Source organism: Macrobrachium nipponense, chromosome 5 (genome assembly GCF_015104395.2).
Source record: "Macrobrachium nipponense isolate FS-2020 chromosome 5, ASM1510439v2, whole genome shotgun sequence".
Classification (NCBI taxonomy): Eukaryota; Metazoa; Arthropoda; class Malacostraca; order Decapoda; family Palaemonidae; genus Macrobrachium; species Macrobrachium nipponense.
Window position 1 is genome coordinate 86273659 of NC_061107.1, and position 21708 is coordinate 86295366.

Sequence of the window (21708 nt, forward strand, 5' to 3'; positions counted from 1 at the left end):
GGATGAGAGAATGAGTGAGTTGACTGTTCTTCTTTCTCTTGTACCTTTCCTTCTTCCTTCGGGCAGTTTAAGGAATTGACACGTTATTTGCTGGATTGGTCTGATACAGGTGAGCGAGGAAGTCATACTGGTAGTGTGGTCGTGCAATATAAAATATCTTACCCACTATTTAGTAGCATAGGCTCCGCTCCTGGGCCAGGAGGAGTCAGGAGTACTACAAACCCTAGTGCCTTGGTTTGTTATTGGACAGTCAAAGTTTCTCTTTGGTTCCCTATACAGTGGTTATCCCATATATCATTGTACGTCACTCAGGTTCTGAGTGGTTAGATATTAGTGTATCTAGCTTCTCAACGGGCTTCAGTCCTTCTCCCAAGAACTATTTCTTTTGAGAGCTGGACTGGCGGGTAGGCCCCCAGACGGTCTAGGATGTCTTATACCTCCCTCCAAGTATGAGTCTATCCTATTGTCAAGACCGAGCGTTTGTTCGCGTATGAACAAATGACAAATTTTCTAGGACAATTTGTATTTTTCATAGCTGCAAACCTGAGGTCTTAACATTATACTGCCCACCTCTAGCCGCCCCTCTTTTTGTCAAGTCATCCTGAGTTGGGAAAGACTGGCGTAGATGATCTGTGTTTGACCAGTCTTCACCTGATCTACATATGCGTTGCCAGATATCACAAGATTCCTTGCTTTCATCTGCTTTTTAACCAGATCCAGCTAGGCGCTAGAAATTATCCTATTGTTAAGACCGCAGGCTTGTAGCTATGAAAAATACAAATTGTCTAAGAAAATCTGTCATTTTTCACTACAATATCATATATATCTGTATGTCTGGACATATCTGATAAGAAAAAAAAAAAGTTGGATGCATCTGGCATCACTGGAGATCTAAGCGGGTTGCAAAAAATTCAGTCCAGGGAAGAGTAAGTGAAGTATGGATGGAACATAATAAGACATATTCTTCACTTTCTCTTCACATATCACAAATCTAAAATCTGAAAGTACCAGTGTAATTAGGGTGAATTTATTGTATGAAAACATAACAAATTTGTAACTAATTTGTATTTTTCATAACTAACAAACCTTTTTCATAACTAACAAACCTGAGGTCTTAACATTAGGATTTACTAGCGCCAAGCTGGAAACTGGTAGAATTAAATTAAACTTGTGCGATCCAGGGACTATTGGCATCTATACCAGGTCACGGGGCATGTATACCCAGAATGCCCTCAGCGTCGTGTGACCAACCTGCCAGTTATACTTCTAACCCAGTTAGACTGCTAGAGGGGTGGTTCGAGGTGGGCCCTTTAACTGTTAAGACCTCAGGTTTGTTAGTTATGAAAAATACAAATTAGTTAAAAATTTGTCATTTGTTCATATACGAAACAAACCTTCAGTCTTAACATTAGGATAGACTTACTTACCTCCCGTAAGTCTGTAACTGACTGGGAGTTTGCCACTAAATCCATTTCCGAATATTAGGAGAATTCTAAGAGAATGGACTATAACCTTTGAACCAAAGATATAAGGAGATCTATTGGTTTCCCTCACTGGGTGCTGGTATCATGCCATGGTTTATAAACTATGGGGAAATAGGGGACCCCCTATTCTCATAAACCACTCTTGTCCCTTGTGTCTGGATCTACCACCACCCCTCCCTTCCAACTACTGAGAGGGGTGTGTTGCTACTGGAAAGTACACTATACTCTAACATAACTTTACAGTAAGGCTGACCACCTCACCTGCATCTAGTCCGTTCCAGCTCATGATGGTACTCTCCTTCATACTGCCCGTAGGTAAAGGAGTAGAAAGAAAGTAGTAAAGACAAAAAGACTATTCATCCCATTCATTCTACTTTCCTACTTTCATCTTAGACTAGACACAAACTGACCCGCCAGGGGTACTGGGTGAGCTATACCACTTGTTGGGCCGCCACCACTGGACCCAAGGAAAAGGTATCCAAGGATCTAAGGGCAACATCTTAAATAAAAGGAAGTGAAAGTTGTTTGGCGTTTCCAAACACCAGCTTTCAGAATTCTCTCGACAGACATATTCTTCTTGAATGCCAAAGAAGCACTCAAGCCCCTAATGTCATGAGCCCTAGCCTTCTGGCTATCTGACCCCTTGCCTTCTGTCATTGTAGGCATTGCCAAAACGATATTGTATTCCTGGACACTTCCTTTTTGTTCCGTCCTGTACTTACGAACAACCTCCTGCACCCTGGCCTGAGGTGCCTTGTCCTCTTTAAGTACTCTCTTGTTACCCTGGCGGGACACAGAAGCATCTCATCTTTGTCATTATCTACAAAATCAGCCAGAGAAGGTATGGAAAAAGTGTCAAACCTGCCGTCCACCACTGATGGGTTTTGAGTCTTGGCCACGAATTCTGGCACAAACTCGAATGCCACTGACTTCCAACCTCTTGAGTGCTTTACCATAGACGACAGGCCATGTAGCTCCCCCACCCTTTTGGTTGAAGCTAGGGCCAATAAGAAGACTGTCTTTAGGGTCAGGTTCCTATCAGTGGACTGCCTTAGTGGTTCATAGGGGGGTTTTGTCAGACTACTCAGTACCATGGTCAAATCCCAATCTGGGGCTTTCAGTTCCTTTGGTAAACATGACTGCTCAAAGCTCTTCATCAACATGGCCAACTCCCATGAAGATGAAATGTCCACGCCTTTCATGCGTAAGACTGAGGCTAGAGCTGCCCTGTACCCCTTCACCGCAGACACAGACATATGCCTTTCTGTCCTGAGATATATCAGAAAGTCTGCTAGTTGCTGAATAGTAGTACCGAGTGGAGACAAGTTCCCTCTACGACACCAATCACAGTATGCTGACCATTTTCCTTGGCATACTGCTGCCGATGACTTTCTGATATTTCCTGCCATGTGCGCTGCTGCTTTTTGCGAAAACCCTCTCACTCGCAAGAGATACTAGACAGTCTCCACCCGTGAAGTGATAGGGACTTCACCGACCGGTGGTACCTCTCCACGTGAGGCCGACATAGCAGGCTGTTCCATGGTGGTAACTTTCTTGGTACGTCTATCAGGAGTTTCAAGAGGTCCGGAATATTCTGCCTTTGGCCATAACGGAGCTACCAGAGTCATTCTGAGGTTCTGAGACCGCATTACCCTGTTCCAGAACCTGACAGATGAGGACAGATTAGACAAAAAGGAGGAAATGCGTAGACGTCCAGATTGTCCCATGGGTGTTGTAGAGCGTCTTCTGCTACTGCCTCTACGTCCGGGACTACCGAACAATACACTCCCAACTTCTTGTTGTAACTGGTTGCGAATAGGTCTATGATCGGCCTCTCCCACAACCTGAGCATTCTGTCCACAACTTGTTGGTGCAAGGACCACTCCATTCCCAGGATCTGATCCCTTCTGCTCAACTTGTCGGCCACCACGTTTCTTTTTCCCGGAATATATCTGGCCCTGATGTCTACCACGTTCTCTACAGCCCACTGATGAAGTTGAACTGTCATCATATGTAACTGTCGAGACACTAGACCTCCTTGTTTGTTTATGTAAGCTACTACTGTGGTGTTGTCTGACATCAAAACCACTGAATGTCCCTGCACCCTCTCCCAGAATTCCTGTAGTGCCAGAAATGCCGTTTATATGGAGTTTCCTGTCCTTGCCGCTCCATTTCGCTGAAACCATCAGCTCCTCCATATGCGCTCCCCAACCTTCTAGTGACGCATCTGAGAACAGCAAGAGATCCGGTGAGGGTTGCTGAAGGGGAACACCCACTGTCAGATTGCTGTCCTTCACTCACCACAGCAGGTCTTTCCTCACTTCTGCCGAATCTGCTTGTACGGGTGACCTACTATTGGCGACCAGAACTCCTTCATCCTCCATTGTAGAGACCAAAGGTGTAACCTCCCTTGTGGTATTAGCTTCTCCAAGGAAGTTGGAACTCCCAGTACTACCTGCCACTATTTTGCTGGCTGTGTTTGCTTTTCTAGAAAGGCCTTCACCACTTGTTTGCATTTCTCTACTCTCTGGTCTATTGGGAATACTCTGGCTTTTACTGTGTCTATGACCATTCCCAGAGACACCAGCCCGTTGACTTGGATCCAACTGCAACTTCTCCCAATTTATCACAATGCCTAAGCTGTGACAAAACTGTAGAAGGGTCGCTCTGTCCCTGAGTAATTTCTCTCTGGACTTTGCTATCATCAGCCAATCGTCTAGATATCTTATTAGCCGGATCCCCTGAGCATGTGCCCATGACGACATGAGAGCAAACACTAGTAAAAACTTGAGATGTTGTCAATCCAAAGCACAGAACTTTGAACTCGAAAACTTTCTCTGCCAAACTGAAGCGGATAAATTTCCTGGAAGACTGATGGACTGGGATCTGAAAGTATGCGTCTTTCAAGTCGACCATCAGCATAAAGTCCTTGATCCTGACTGCTTGTAGAACCGTCTTTGGAGTTTCTATTTTGAACCTGGTTTTTCTTATAAACATATTCAAAGTTGACAGGTTTATTACTGTCCTCCAGTCCCCACTGGCTTTGGGTACCAGGAAAATCCTGCTGTAAAACCCCTTTGACAGCATGGATACTTGTTCCACAGCCCCTTTTTCCATCATCTTCACTTCCTCTTGCAGAATAAAAGCCTTCTGAGGTTCTTGAGCATAAGCGAGGTGAAGCAATGGCTGTTCTGTCAGGGGTGGGGATACTTCAAACGGAATCAAATACCCAACTCTGAGAACCTCCACCACCCACTGCTCTGCTCCCAGTTCCTGCCACACCTTCCAGTGATTTGCCAGGCAACCCACCACTGGTGTGGCCGAGTGATGAAAGGCGCCTTTCCTATCGTCTCGAGCCCCTTCCTCTTCCCCTAATCCCCCTTCCTCTGTTATTTCTATTGTGAAAGGCCCGATGAGTCAGTTTCTTTGGGGAAGAGGGCCTTGTTGCCCTATTAGGGATATTATGCCTCACTGGCTTCTTCCAAGGTATTTGTTGTTGCCTTACTTCCATAGGATTAGCCTTACTGCTACATGTTTTCCTGACTGCCTACTGTACCAACCTATCGTTAGTGTCCATCCTTCTCCTATCTATGGCCTCTGGTAACAGCAATTGCGACTCTAAGATATTCCCATTCCTCATTGCTAGCAGGGAATCCAAATCAACAGTGTGACTTAGCCTGGCCAAAGCTGCATCCCTCCTCATTAAAAGGATATTTGCCCAAACATTGGCACTTAAATTTGTCAAGTACGCAATTGCTTTGGCACCTGATTGTAGCAATCTAGTGAACATTGAATCATCCACTGCCTTCCTCATCACTTCTGAGGATGCAATCTTTGCAACTGCTGTCAACCAAAGATCCAACCAAGAAGCAGTCTGAAAGACGGAAGAAGCTGTCACTTCTAATGTAGCAGCCTCTTGGCAAGTCATCGAAGGGCATTCCATTTTCACTTGATCTAAGGTTAATCCAGGCCTTAACCTTACCACATTTGGGTTAATTTGTCTAGCCAGTAAAGGAACCGTCGATGGCATATAATATTTTTTATGTTTCATCATTGGAGGGGGGGATAAACTTAAATGATCTATTCGATCTTAAGGAACTATCCCTTCCCGCAATCCATGTGTTTACGTGTTGTAAAACGGACTCCGCATGATTCGAACAAGGCAACTCATACCACACCTTGGTATCCTTTTTCGCACCAAACACCATGTCAATCCCCGGAGGAAGCATACTGGCAGGTGTTTCCGTTCTCTACGAAAGGTTATTGAATTGACGAATCAAATCAATCACCTCGGCATACGAAGGCTGAAACTCTTGGTTCTCTCCTTCCTCCGGTTCTAGCGTACTGTGCTCTGCCACGGGAGACGCTATCTCACTCCTATCCCCTGACAACTGTCCAGGCTTCATGGCCGTCTGCCCCTACGACTGCAGCTTCTTTGATCTCCGCTGACCGCCGACGGCTCGGTCCCGAACAGTCAGTAGGAGAACGAGACCGGCTCACTCCTTCTCTGCTTGCGGATCTAGAACGAGAATCTTGCCTATATCTCCAAGATAAGGGCTCTCTCAAAACAGAGTTCACTTCCTCTTCATGATGATTAATATCGTCTCCAATGACCGTCGGAGAATTAGGCCTTGATCGTTCATTTAGGCGAACAACGCCTTCCACCAACGTGTCAGACGAGGTTGCCAACTTGCTATTTTTCGACCCTTTAATAGGAGCCTTATCATCTTTCCTCCGTATTTTAAACGGTCTTACAGGCGAAACTGGTATCTGTGCTCTATCCTTTGCTGCATTTTTTGCCAACGACACTGTTGATTTTCTTTGACTCTTTATAGTCTCTACTGGCAAGTCCGTGTCGGCCGTTATCCCATTGGCCGCCGACTCACTCGCTCATTTGGACTTTTGTAAGCGGCTTCGTCCACTAGCTTTGAGCTTACCAGCCACTGACTTCCTGCCTTTCTTGCTGACTGGGATGTGACCGTCCTGGTCTGAAGAAGAAGAATTCACTCTTCTCCTCTTGGCCTGAGAAACAGTCGCAAAATCCAGTATCCTCCAACACTTGACTGGTACACGCCGTGACGTCATCGAACTTAGCGATGACGCCGAGTTAGAGGAAGAAGACGACGAATCACGCCTTTTCTTTTTGCCTTATTAATTTTCTTCTCTAAATCCTGTAATTTCTTCATTACAGTGTGTACTACCGAGTCAGAAAGCGTATTTGAGTCCAAAGGCAGCAAAGAAGACTGAGAATCATTCGGCTGTGACGTCATCGCGTTTGCCATGTCGGTATGTGACGTCACCAATCTTGTAGGTAGAGATTGGGCTGCTGCTGCTGGCATCCCTGCGTTTGCAGCAAAACCACCCCCAACGTTCTGCATCGTTGTAACCAAAGAAGTTGTTGGCGTAGCCGCAACATTATTTCCCATAAGTGCAAACCCGGGGGATGAGGTATATTCTGCGCTGCCAGATTCTGCTGGAACCGTGACGCCATATAATGCGACAGCAAACCTTCCAAGGTTGGTATGCCTGGAAGGCCTAGCACTCCCCATGTACCCTCCATCCTGTTCGAATCGGGAGCCGGCACCTGAAACAAAGATGGGGATGCTCCCCCTCTCGCTGCTGCGAACAAAGGAGCATAAATATTATGTATCAAATTACCCAAAACCCCTCCTGGCGTTTCCGAAAATGAACCACTAGGAGAAACTGAAGGGGTATGGGACAAATCAAAGGCCGATGGGGAAACATATGGACCAGTCTGGTGTATTGCCGATACAAAAGAAGCCGACGACGCTTGGTCACCCAAAGATGGCGTCCACTCCTTTCTTTTGTACTGGCCTTTGTCATAAAACTTCCTCCACTGTTCCACTGACCAACCACGACAAACAGAACAAGGATTAGTAATTGTACGTACATAAATTTTCCCTGCACCTTCTACACGTTGGATGAGGATCCGTCGACACTGAAGTTAGGAATCTTGAACAAGGAAAGCCACTGACTCCAGGGTATTTCCTTTGTCTCGTCTTCGAAACGGAAGAAGATCCCGACGGCGATGCAAAACCCTCCATCTCTCTACTTACACACTTACAGCTCACACCACACTGATGATCACACTCAGAAAAAGAGAACTAATAAGAAAAATGAAACTGAAATGGATAAAAAAACAGGCAAACTAAAACCGGCTTTAAACAGATAGACAGAGAACACCCTATCTTAAAGGCGGTAGAAAGATAAGTGGCGGGTCGGTCACACGACGCCGAGGGCATTCTGGGTATACATGCCCTGTGATCTGGTATAGATGTCAATAGTCCCTGGATCGCACAAGTTTAATTTAATTCTACCGGTTTCCAGCTTGGCGCTAGTAAATGGTAATGTTAAGACCGAAGGTTTGTTTCGTATATGAACAAACAAGTTTTATATTAATTGCATGAATGATGCAAAATCTGGTAAATAAAAACAGGAATAAAGAATTAAATGCTTCTTTTTTCAGTTTCACTCATAATTCCTTTGTGTTTTATCTTGTTGATTTCAGGAAATCATTATTTATTTGTACAATTAATACAGAATCCTATGGTATGATCAAAACTTTCATATCTAGTGCCAAACGAAAATTTAAGACACGGAATGAGCTGCCTACCACCCGGTACTAGCCAATTAGAGGCCGCCAAACATATGTCATATAGGCATAAGGCTCACCCAAGAATCTACCTTAAGTGAGGCAGCTATAGCTTTAGAAATATGTGAAATTAACGCTGAACTCAACATTATATGCAAAAAGATTTTTTTTTAAATATTCATACATTTTGTATGGGGTTCCACTTCTAACCTTGCAATGTAGGCCATATTTATGGTTCTTTGCAGTACCCCTTTGGCCCCCAGCAGTAATCCCTTTTATTCCTTTAACTGTACCTCCATTCATAATCTCTCTTTTTCCATCTTACTTTCTACTCTGTGCTAACCATTGTTGCATAGCACAACTGAGAGGATTTCACCTTTGGAACTATTTTACTCTCGGTTTCCCTTTCAGCGCTGAATGACCCCATGGGTCCAAGAACCTGGCATTTGGCCTAAATTTTATATTCCATTCCTCATCTCTTTAACTGATTTAGCACCGTATAATGTCCATTACCTGAGAAAATTTCCAAAAAACTTACTCTGAATGAGGAGAAAAATACTTACCAAGTCAATGATTTTTGCACTCTTCTTGGAAGCATCGTCACACCATGTCTCGCACCACAACCAATCCTGTGGCAAGGATTTGATGCGTACCTGATGAATCATATTATTTGGAAGATCCTGAAATTAAGAAAAAATCAACACTTATTATATAGTAATACAAAGTTCATTACATTTAACCTCTTGTTTATTTTAACACAAGGATATATATATATATATATATATATATATAGATATAGATATATATATATATATATATATATATATATATATATATATATATATATATATATATAGATATATATATATATACAGTGGTACCTCGAGATACGAAATTAATCCGTTCCGAGACGGGCTTCGTATTATGAGTTTTTCGTAACTTGGAACACATTTTACACGTAAAATGACTAATCCGTTCCAAGCCCTCCAAAAACACCCAAGTAAATTATATTTCCAGGCCTAAAACACATGTTCTAGGGTTACGACGGAAGAAATATGACTCCAAAAAGGCAAAATACTGTACATACTTGAGTAATATTCAACTGCATGTAATGTTCAACCCCATTTTTACTGCATATATTAGGACTTTAGCATATGTCCCTTAGCAATAAGCCTAGCCTATGTTAGCGGTTGCTACTGTAGCCTAGTCTATGATTCTGACATCTAAACCTAAGAGCTAAAACCTTAGAATATGCCAATAAAATGCATAAATAATCAGTATGTACTCATTTCAAATAATTATTAATTAATCATTAACTATAATACACAAACAAACAAAAAACAAACCTTCCGATCGATTGTTTACATCCAGCTCTTACCCGTCTTAAGAGTATCGAACGAGCGCCAAGCAATCATTTTTCCTAGCACACAGTAAGCCATAAATTGTCATTAGTATCTCTCTTCAACTAATGAAACCACCAAACAGTATAATAACCATTCATTTCTATTCTTTATTCTATCTTTACCTAATGAAGATACCGAGTTACCGACAGCTATAATGAAACATGCGCAAATAATTATTAAGTAACCATTAACTATAATAAACAAACAAAAAAAAGCTTCCAAACGTCTGTTTACATCCAACACTTATGAGTATCGAACGATCGCCAAGCAATCACTTTTACACAGTAAGCCATAAATTTTCATAATCTCTCTTCAACTACTGAAACTACCAAACAGTATAATAACCATTCATTTCTATTCTTTATTCTATCTTCACCTAATGTTTTCTTTATTAAATGTATTGCATGAATAAGTTTTTCAATTTACAGCAACCTTTTACCAATAGAATACTTAAAGCACAAGGGGTAGATGCTGACAAATAGGAGAGCAGGACCTTATGGGGTGACTAGCATCAGGAACCAATGGGAGAGCGGGAGGATGGTGGCGAGTTTACTCAGTTGGCGGCACGGGAGTTTTAAAATTGTTCTCGGTGGTCCAGGCGAATCTCGGGACTTCACAGCAACAACCTTTCGTATCTTGAAAACTTTTCGTATGTAGAGCAGTAAAATTTTTCGCATTGGCTTTCGTAACTTGGATTTTTCGTAAGTTGAGCCTTTCATATCTCGAGGTACTACTGTGTATATATATATATATATATATATATATATATATATATATATATATATATATATAATATATATATATATATATAGTATATATATACAGTAATACCTTGGGTTACGAATTTAATCCGTTCCAGAACCTGCTTCGTAACCTAAAAAATTCGTAACCTAAATGGATTTTCCCATAAGAAATGTTATAAAAAGCAAATAATGCGTTCCACCCGACCATGAATGACCATTTCAATTCATATTTTCCCATTTATTTTTGTTCACTAAGGTTTGAAAATTCGTGTAGGAATTACATAAAATTATAAAATTGAAGAATTAAATTAAATATAAAACATGATATTGTTATGTTACAATAAAGTTTCATACATACTTACCTGGCAGATATACATAGCTAAGACTCCGTCGTCCCCGACGAAATTCAAATTTCGCGCCACTCGCTACAGGTAGGTCAGGTGATCTACCGGCCTGCCCTGGGTGGCAGGACTAGGACCATTCCCCGTTTTTCTATCATATTTTCTCTCTTCCACCTGTCTCCTGCGGGGGAGGCTGGGTGGGCCTTTAATTGTATATATCTGCCAGGTAAGTATGTATGAAACTTTATTGTAACATAACAATATCATTTTCATACAATCAACTTACCTGTCAGATATATACATAGCTGATTGGCACCCTTCGGTGGAGGGTAAGAGACAGCTACTATATGGAATAGACAGGTAAACAACATATGTTGTAGGTATAAATAAAACCTTGGTTCCTACCTGATAGGTGGTAGACTTGGTGGGTGTTTGTTTCCCAGTAGTCCCTGCATCACCTCAAGAAAACTTTAGCGAGATATGTGATCTATGGCCAAGAGTTCTTGTGGGTCTGCCGATGGGGTCTTACCCACTTACTCAGCAGAGCCTAAAAGGACTTTGTCAATGGGTGCTGATCCACTTATATGACAATACACCTTAAGAAGGAGCACACAACCAATCCCGACCACCTGATCCTAACCATGTGTTAGAACTAAGGATTGTTACGAGTTATCCCCGAACTCGTCACAACAACCGTAACTCAAAAACCACTACGCACTCATACATAATTTCAAAAAAAAATTATACCCAACTAATTGGATATGACGAGAATTCTCTTATGAACAACATAGACGGCCGCCCGTGCGAGCCTGAATCCTCCATTGTTCGAAGAGATTCTCGACCATATCCAACAGAAGAAGTATATACATATTAAGGATTGGTGTCGGCTCCGCTACCCAGAATCGTATCTGCCGATACGATAGGACCTAGAGAAAAGCACTTCTCATACGTCACACACACGTCTTTCAAGTAATGAGATGCAAATACCGAGTTGCATCTCCAATATGTCGTATCTAATATGTTTTTAAGCGACATATTCTTATAAAACGAGAGAGACGTCGCAACCGCTCGTACTTCATGAGCTTTTACCCTCAGAAGTTGTAATTGTTCGTCCGGACAAACCTTGTGAGCGTCCGTAATGACGTTTCTTACAAAGAACGCTAGAGCGTTCTTTGACATCAGTCTTGTGGGGTCTTTTACCGCGCACCAAAGACCTTGTCTAGAGCCTCCCAACTGACGCTTCCTCTGAAGATAGAACTTTAGAGCTCTAACAGGGCATAGAGACCTCTCTGCTTCTCTGCCTACGAGACTAGACATTCCTTTGATTTCGAATGACCTAGGCCAGGGATTCGTGGGACTGGGTTCTCTTTTCGCTAAAAACAGAGTCTTAAACGAGCAAATCGCCGAGTCTCCCTTGAATCCTACTTTATCCTGCAGAGCTTGTAACTCACTAATTCTTTTTGCCGTTGCTAACGATAAAAGAAATAGGCATTTTCTAGTTACGTCTCTAAATGAGGCCTGATGAGGAGGTTCAAATTTATCCGAAGACAGGTATTTGAGGACTACGTCAGTTCCAGTTCGGAGGTACTGGCTCCTTAGACTTTGACGTCTCAAATGATCTTATGAGATCGTGGAGATCTTTGTTATTTGCCAGATCTAAACCTCTGTTCCTGAACACAGCCGAGAGCATACTCCTGTATCCCTTTATTGTGGATACAGCTAGATGCGATTTTACTCTCAAGAATAGCAGGAAATCAGCAATTTCCGCTATAGAGGTAGAGGAGGAGGACAACTTCTTGGCTCTACACCACCTTCTAAAGACCTCCCACTTCGACTGGTATACTTTCGAAGTGGAGGTTCTGCGAGCTCTCGCGATTGCGCTTGCCACTTCGCGAGAAAAGCCTCTCGCTCTGACAAGTCTTTCGATAGTCGAAAGGCAGTCAGAGCAGAGCGGGGAGGAGTTTTGAGGTACCTCTTGAAGTGTGGTTGTTTGAGAAGATCCGTCCTTCTTGGTAGGGATCTTGGAAAGTCTACGATCCACTCTACCACCTCCGTGAACCATTCCTGGGCCGGCCAAAAGGGGGCTATTAAAGTCATCCTCGTCTCTTTTGACGCCACAACTTTTTCAATACTAACCCCAGGGATTTTGATGGGGAAAAGCGTACACGTCCACTCGAGACCAGTTTAGCAGGAAGGCGTCTACCATAATTGCTCTTGGGTCTTCCACGACCGAGCAAAAACACTGGGAGCCTTTTTGAAATGTATGTTGCGAATAGATCCACGTGAGGAGTTCCCCACAGAGACCAGAGATCGCGACATACTTCCTCGTGCAGAGTCCATTCTGTATGAAGGACCTGGTTCCTCCTGCTGAGCCTGTCCGCCCTCACATTCCTTACTCCCTGTACGAACCTTGTCAGCAGGGAGATGTTCCTGTGAGACGTCCAAAGTAATAAGTCCCTCGTGAGTTCGTAAAGGAACGAGGAGTGAGTCCCTCCCTGTTTTCGAATGTAGGCAAGTGCTGGTGGTGTTGTCCACGTTTACTTGTACTACCTTGTCTCTCACCAGAGTTCTAGACTCTTCAAAAGCCAGGTGAACGGCGAAGAGCTCTTTGCAATTTATGTGCCAGGACACCTGTGCTGGTTCCCAGGTGCCTGACACTTCCTCCGAGCCTAATGTCGCTCCCCAACCCGTCTCCGACGCGTCGGAGAACAACACTAGGTCTGGGTTCTTTGAACTTAGAGAGACCCCTTTGTTCTCTTCCAGAGGCCGCAACCACCACTGTAGGTGTGCCTTTACCTCCATTGGAATGGGGAAAACGTCCGACAGTTGTCCGTTTTTCCAGCTCCAAGACTTCTTGAGGAAGAATTGAAGTGGACGGATATGAAGTCTTCCGAGATGGAAGAATTGTTCCAGCGAGGAAAGCGTCCCCAGAAGGCTCAACCATTCCCTCGCTGACGTTTGCTGTTTCTCTAAGAAGAGAGAGATTATCCTCAAACCTTTTTCTGTTCTCTCTTGCGAAGGAAAAACTCGAAAACCCCGAGAATCCATCCGAATCCCCAGATAGACTAGTCTTGTCTGGGGTCATCTGAGACTTCTCGAGGTTCACAAGCAATCCCAACGCCTTGGTCAATTGTAGTGTTAACTTTAGGTCCTCCAAACACTGTCTCTCCGATCTGGCCCTGATGAGCCAGTCGTCTAGGTACATCGAGACTTCACTCCTTTGAGATGAAAGAAATCTCGCCACATTCCTCATCAGGCTTGTGAAGACCTGAGGAGCTGTGGACAGGCCGAAACACAAGGCTCTGAACTGAAAGATCCTTCCCCCCGTCATGAAACGGAGGTACTTCTTCGATGAAGGGTGGATCGGGACGTGAAAGTAGGCGTCTTGGAGATCTAGAGACACCATCCAATCTCCTTGTCGTAATGACGCTAGGACTGAAGCAGAAGTCTCCATGGAGAACTTCTCCTTCTGAACAAATTTGTTCAGAGCGCTGACGTCTAGTACTGGTCTCCAGCCTCCCGAGGCTTTCGCCACTAGAAAAAGGCGATTGTAAAACCCCGGGGAGTTTTGATCCAGTACTAGTTCTACTGCACTCTTGTCCCACATTTGTTCCACCATTGATCGAAGAGTATCCCTCAGTACAGGATCCTTGTACTTGGCTGATAGTTCCCTCGGTATAGACGTTAGGGGCGGAGTATTCAGGAAAGGGATACGATATCCCTTCCTTATGATCTTTAGTGAAGACGCGTCCGCGTCTATCAGTGTCCAGGCTTCCACGAATTCCAGGAGTCTGGCACCTACTGGTGTTTGGAGGAGAATTGTTTCATTTGCCCTTTTTAAAGGGACGAAAGGCGGACCTACCTCTTCTCTCTGGAGCCTTCCTTCTTGCGGGAGGTCGGAGATCGGACCACCTCGAAAGGGCTGCCTAGAAGTGCTAGGTTCTTTCTTGTCCGACACTAAAGCAGGTTTCTTCTTCCTAGCAGACTGCGTCAGAAGATCCTGTGTCGCCTTCTCAGTTAAAGAGTGAGCTACGTCCTTCACTAACTTAGAAGGAAACAAAAAGTCCGCAAAGAGGTTGCATATAGCCAGAGGCTTGCCTCCCTCTGCGCATGAGAGACTGCCTTTGTTAAGAAGGCGGGGCCCATACACTGTCCGTTTCTTCAAAACCAAAAGACGCTTCCAAATAATGCAGAGACTTCCAAAAGATCCGATCCTGTTACTGCTTTGTCGATGGCACGACAAACAAAAATGCAATAGCAAAGTGGCTTCAGGTTCGATTCCCATGAGAATCCGTGAGCTTTCTTGGACATCACCCCAAGGGACCAATCTAAGAAGTTGAAATACTTCCAAATTTTTTTTAAAAAACATTGGAACAGGCCCTTTTCCCTTGAGGAGATGATCCAAGTGGTTCCGAAATACTCACCAAGTAATGCGGGCAGAATTTAAGACTAGGACCGCCTTGAAGCGTCAACTAGAACGTTCGAAAAAGGTCTGCCTCTGTAGTAGAAGGGAGAGCGATACCCATATCCTCCCCCGTTCTTGTACCATATGCCTCCCTTTTCCCAGCTAACCGTTTTGCTGGAGGCATGCAACAAAATAACTGTCACCTGGTTACAAGTCTTTCTTCGACTTCATCCAGGCGTCTAAGGGCGTGTAAAAGCCGCTTCGATCGAGGATGGTGGTGGGCTTGCATTCTTCAGGAAAAGACGAAAAGTTCTTCTTCGCCTTTCGCACTCGAAAAAAGAGCGAGCGGCCGGAGGATAGGAGGGGAGCAGCCGGAGTCAACTCGTTTCCTCCGTATTCCTCCCAGGAAGCATGGTCAGTCAACACCTTATAGTTTTTGACAAGCCCTCTCTTCCAAGAATCTTCCATCCTCCGAGTTTTCGTTCGAACTCGTGAATAATCCTGAGTTTCTGTTGCTCCTTTCAGAAACTTTCTTCTTCAGCCTGGGGAGACAAACTCCTGATCGGAGATGGGGGTCTAAGGGAATGAAAGTCTTTCCCTTTTTCCGAGTTACCTGATGCGGACTTGGAAGGCGTCACAACCTGCGGCTTCTCGTCGCGCTTTAGAAGACGTCATGTTATGGGACGATTCCCCGCTCTCCGAGGCGTCAATGTATGTACGTCTCTTGTTTGACGTTTTAGGAGGACGCTTCGCGTTCTTGGAAGGAAACCGCTTCGCTTTCTAACGGGCTTCCTCACTCGGCGTCACAATCTTGGACGGAGCGTCACGTCTTCACGATCTTCTTGATTTGACGCTTCACTTCTAAAAGACGTCTTACCCGAGCAGGAGACAAGAGGACGAGACTTCTTAATAGGGAAGCGTCCCCCCACGTACCTGTTCCGACGGGGCGCTAAAACTCCCACAAGAGATTGATAGTTGTTCTTGCAACCGCCAATTAACTGATCTTTCCATTGACGCTTCTCCTACTTCTAGAGCCTGACGCCCTTTCGTTCCATCACTAGGGGAAGAAGCATGATAAAGGTACTTCCATCATAAGCGTCAAGTGTGACGTTGACGCCCACCTTTTCGCCTTCTTGATAAGCAGGACGGGGTCGTCATCAGAGAATCGCCTCCGGGCGAGAGTCCGATATCTTGCTTCATATTGACGCTTCCAGCGGTCCTCGATAAGGTCGACGTCCTTCCACCCTCGTTTTAGGTGAGGGAGAGGGATGATGGACGAGAAACAAACCTCCGCGAAGGACGCTTTTCCCTGTAGCGTCCTTGAGTTCTGGCTGCCATGAAGCAAAGCTAGCTGAAGGGACGTCTCTGGACCCGTTTGGGGATTCCCTCCGACCTCCTTAAAGGCTTTCGACTTTCCTATTCTCCTCTGGGCATGTGAGCTTGGAAGAGGTCTAGGCCTTGGGAGCGCCGCAGGGGACGATCAAAACGCCCCCCTCCACCCCAACACTGGATAGGGCTCACCTTTCACTAAAAATTTTCACTATCACTTAGCCTTACCTTTTCGAGTCCGCCATATTGGGAACTTCATGTCCTCGAATTGTGTCCGCTTTTTAGGATTGGCGATTTCCGCAAAGCACCGAATTTCCCGAAAAAAGGACACTCTTGAGGAATGAGATTTATAGTGGGAGATTCTCCAAAAGTAAGGGTAACTTAGAATTATCATTAAATTAAAAGGCTCAATGAGGCCTTGGAAGTTCACACCTTTCAGTCTTCTAACTCTATCCCTCTCTAAACTTTCTTCAAATGAAGAAGTCAAAGTCTTTCCATTTCTTCTGCATTCAAAACCCAGCTGCATTTCCTTACCAGAAGTGTTTTAGTAGCAGAAACACTGCACCCCCCTACATTTACGGCATACAGTGTGAGGATCAACCGAAGCTTTCGGTATCCACCACCCTGCAGCCTACATTCACCCACCCATTCGCAACAACGCACATTAGAATCAGAACATCCTGAGAAAAATCCAAAAGAGTTATTCCAACAAACCAAAAAGGTCCACAGTAGCGAATGCCTAAAAACACGATCCAAATTACGTCACCAACAAAAGTCGAAAAAAAAAAAACGTTGATCAAATGTTTGAAAAAAGAATCCAAGTCAGGAACGGTAATAACAACAATGGTTTGATTAACCACCGGCGACACAAGAGAAAATATGATAGAAAACGGGGATGGTTTCCTAGTCCCATGCCACCCAGGGCAGGCCGGTAGAAATCAACCTGACGCTACCTGTAAGCGAAGTGGCGCGAAATTTTGAATTTCTGTCGGGGACCGACGGAAGTCTTTAGCTATGTATAATATCTTGACCAGGTAAGTTGATTGTATTGAAAACTAGATTTAATATGGTCATGCCACAGTAAAACCCTGAACTTTACCTTTGGCGGAGTGTTGGCTGCTGGCTTGACGGTAGACCACGGGAGGAGGGGGAAGGCAAGGGGGGAAGGAGGAGAGGGTTAGTCCGGGCTTTGGTTTGGGGGGGAAACCTCCCTCCGTGAACACTTCTGGAAGACTTTCTGGGTTCTTTCTTTCTTTCGAGAGCAGCGTTCACTACCATCACCTAATTTTACGCTTACGCGAGCACTGTGTTCCGTCTTTCACAATTTTGAAAAAAATATTTTTCTATGGAGGATTGCTTTTGACCTGTCTTCAGTTTAAAAATTTTTTATAGAAATGGGACCCAACCCCATTATCGATAAACAAATTAATTTTCTACATACGTCGAGAATAATTAAGGGCCGTTGTTGTTTCGTTTTTCCAATACTGTGACACCTTTTTGATGCTTTACTGCTTTAATTTAATTTCTTCCTTTTTCTTTCAAAAATAGTGTCAGATCGTTAATTGCGAGCCGCTTGAATGAATGCTGCAATGGTCTTTCACGTCGCTCACCCTTTATCATCGCATTTGGATAATTTCCTTCTTCATTTCGACCGTAATCATCTCCTTCTTTCTCATGCTTTCCTTCTTGCTGCTTGCCTTCGTCATCTTAGGGGAGCCATTGTCCTTTAGTATTTTGGGTAATAGTTAACGTTATAAGCACTATCCACGGAAAACAAAACCCAACAACCCGTGCGGGAAATCACTAAGCAAATGTTTGAGAATGTATTTCACTGGACAGATGCGTTCAATCTTACCGCCAGCGATGATAGTGAAAGAAGTTATGGTTTAAAAAAGGGTCAAAGGGATGCGTGGGAGGGGGAAGTTCACGGTGACGCCTCGTTAAGTTTTAGGCCAAAAAAATGCGTTCGCAGATCCCATGCTCATCCGATTTTAAACAAACAATGCAGTCGGCCTCGGCATGATGGAAATTCCGCACCATCGTATTCCTAAGTGAAATTTCGTATTTTCCAGAATGAAGGTCATCACTTCGTAAGTTAAAAAATTCGTATACTAATCGGTTTCGGTAACCCAAAAGGTATTACTGTTGTATATATATATATATATAATCTAATATATATATATATCTATATATATAATATATATATATATATATAGATTATTATATTATTATTATATATTTATTAATATATTATATTTAATTTATATTATATTATTTATATCAAGAAAGTCGAGACTTCCTTATATTCTTATTTAGTAGTTTAAACATACCAGTGATTCAAGATACTTCATTCTTATTGGTTGGCTACCGACTTACAAACTAGTTACCTAGTATCTATCTGCACTTAAGTCAATTTGATTGCAGACATAAAAATGTTAAGAGATACATGAAATATATACTTAAAACATATCCTGTATATAAAATCAATTATACTGTGTTGCTGATATACTACTGAACAATTTTATTCTTTTTTCTTGTCTACATTTCAGTTACAATTCTCAGCAATATAATATATTTAAATTCATAGTCATACTCTATTTTCTTGAAAAATTTAAAAGCTTACTCTATTTATAGTCCCTGAAGGAGGGTGGTGCTGTAAGTGCACCTTCTGCAGTGCACTGTAGGTATTATTTAAGGTTCTGTGCAGCTTCCCATTTGGCCCCTAGCTGCAACCCTTTTTATTCTATGTACATACGTATTCTCTTGCTGCCATTTTACTTTCCACCCTCTTCTAACAATTGTTTTATAGTGCAACTGCAAGGTTTTTCTCCTGTAACATCTTTAAAACCTTTTACTGTACTTTCAATTTTACTTTCACCGCTGAATGACCTCACCGGTCCCAGGGGTTGGCCTTTGGCCTAAACTGGACACATTCCATTCCTAATTTATGGTCAGCTAAATTCAGATTCTGTATTAATATTGTTTTGTACATTCATACTAAGTGTACTATACCTGATCCAAGTTAGAAAGCGAGTTGGGATCCTGTGATAATCCTTGGTACTGGCCTCTCAATCGGTCACCAGCTGCAATACGACGGAACTTCTTCAGATCAACCACAAACAGTGCGGAAATGTGATACCTACGACCCGCTAAATGGTTTCGCCAATACCCTTGTTTCCAAAATCTGTAAATGAAACAAATATGTCTCCTGAATTAACTACCCATTTCAGTGCACCATTGGTTTGCTTACAAACTTGCAGCTTGAAAATTCAATGTTTGAATGGTCTGCTTATGAACTAGAAACTTACACATCCAGTAGATGAATGATCTACTTACGAACTTGCAACTTACGTATTCAATACATGAATGGTCTGTTTATGAACTTGCAGCTTATGAACTTACAGTTTATGAACTTACAAATCCAATATACAAATGGTTTGCTTACAAACTTGCAATTTACAGATTACTTTGAAAATACATGACAACAGTCATTTACAAACAACGAACACTTTGCAATATTCAACAAACCTGAATCCTTCAATTTCTTTACGAGATTCACAGAAGGGCACAAAGCCATATGGTGCTCCATCTAGATTTTCATTATTGAGATCCTTAATATCGGCACGAACAATCTGAAAAGCAGAAAAAATTGAAATATTCATATATACTAATGTAAATAACTTGAAACCCAAACCAAGGAGAATTACACCATCAATAACAATTAATCTATCTAATGATGAATACTTGACAAGTTATTATGGCTTTCTGCTTTAATGAAATTATTATTTGCACATGTTACATTTAATTTATGAAAATATGGTATGGGACTTTCAAAGAATGATAAACTCTGAACAAACAGTTACCTTATTCCCAAATAATTGTTAATACTAAATTACCAGAAAATTATTCAGGCTACACAAACATGAAGTAACTAAAAATCAATAAAACATGTTATAGAACTACTGACTTCAAACAATAAATAGTGGTAACACATTACATCTATAATATTCATGATGAAGCAAATAAAATTTCTTGTACAGTATAAAGAATTCTTTATACAACTAAGTTATAAAACATTGCAAGATAACATTATTTATAGCATTTCACAATTACAGCATTGTGTGTTCTCCAGTCCTCAAGACTTCAGAACAATGTGTCTGGGAGAATTAAGCAATCTAAATTAATGCTTATTAGGATTAATGTTGGAAAAATCTTTTTTTTTTTCTATATTAAAATTCAAAATTTGTCTTACCTGATCCGCATCAACAAAAATAATTTTCTTTATATCCAGGGGAAACAGTACATCCAAAAACAGAATCTTGTAGCCCCAAATAATACGCTGCTTCTCTGTTTGCTGATGCAACCACCTTGGCCACTTGTACTGAACTAACTCGTATTCAAATCCAAATTCTTCAGCCAGTAAAGGCAAAGCATTCTGAAAAATTAAGAAATCTATATTTACTGTATGTCCTAAAACTTTGATATAATATTAATGTACTAATAAAAATTATGATTTCTACCACTACACAGCATACCTACACAATGTTAGAAGCAGGATTATTTCCCTAACAATATCCTCAAGTAAGGTAGATGATTGTATAATTTTCTAAATTATTTCTTGATGAAAGAATTGTTAGGTTTTTGATACATACCACTGTCTTAAAAGCAGTAAAACAAATAATTACCTTTAAACTTGGGGACAGGAAGTTTTTGAGAAACCAGAACTTCACAGGAGTTTTTGTGTGACGAAGAACTGACACCATCATTATTCGTAAAAATCGCTCGTACAAGTGGCCAGATGCTACAGAGAAGATATTCACTTTTTCATCAGCATCCTCTTCTCCAGAACTCGAGCTGAATGTACTGAAATTAGTCAGACATTAATAACTCCAATAATGAATTGTATAATTTTTAAAACAAACAGCAGTATCCTCAGCCAAAGCAATCTCAATGATAAAAAGAACTGTTATAATGTACATACTCTGTAGTGAATAAATATTTTGTAATGAAAGCACCAATTTGGTAAGGTACGTTAATTATAAAGTTAAACAGACAGTTGCCTACAATAGAATAAAATTGATGCTTAGTAGCTAACAGAAGGGAACAATGAGGAAAAACTGCAAACTTAAGATGGCCTGATTCAAATTAACTTTCACAGTGCAGAGAATTTGATGCATAACAAACTATTCTAAAATGTGACAAAGTTATTGCGTGAACAAAGAATCATGTTTTGCAGAACATTTTAGATCTCTGATACAATCACCTGAAAGAAAAGTGATGCATTACTAATTTTAAGTTGTAAAAGGTTGACTTATCTGTTTGCTAATAATGATGAAGAGCTGCCTGGTGTCTGATTGAATAATATCACAAATTTCCAATAAAGAACAACA

General features: G+C 42.2%; 1 protein-coding gene across 2 annotated transcripts in view; it reads right to left on the minus strand.

Moving 5' to 3' along the window:
• The window catches only part of LOC135215482 (UDP-glucose:glycoprotein glucosyltransferase 1-like), a 267287-nt gene that overhangs the window by 53025 nt on the left and 192554 nt on the right, over positions 1-21708 (minus strand). For both annotated transcript variants that reach the window (XM_064250239.1, XM_064250238.1), the window contains 5 exons: positions 21004-21181; positions 20571-20753; positions 19847-19950; positions 19331-19502; positions 8661-8777 (listed from right to left, as the gene is read on the minus strand). In XM_064250239.1, the coding sequence (XP_064106309.1) occupies positions 8661-8777; positions 19331-19502; positions 19847-19950; positions 20571-20753; positions 21004-21181 (754 nt within the window). The remainder of the gene's footprint in view (positions 1-8660; positions 8778-19330; positions 19503-19846; positions 19951-20570; positions 20754-21003; positions 21182-21708) is intronic.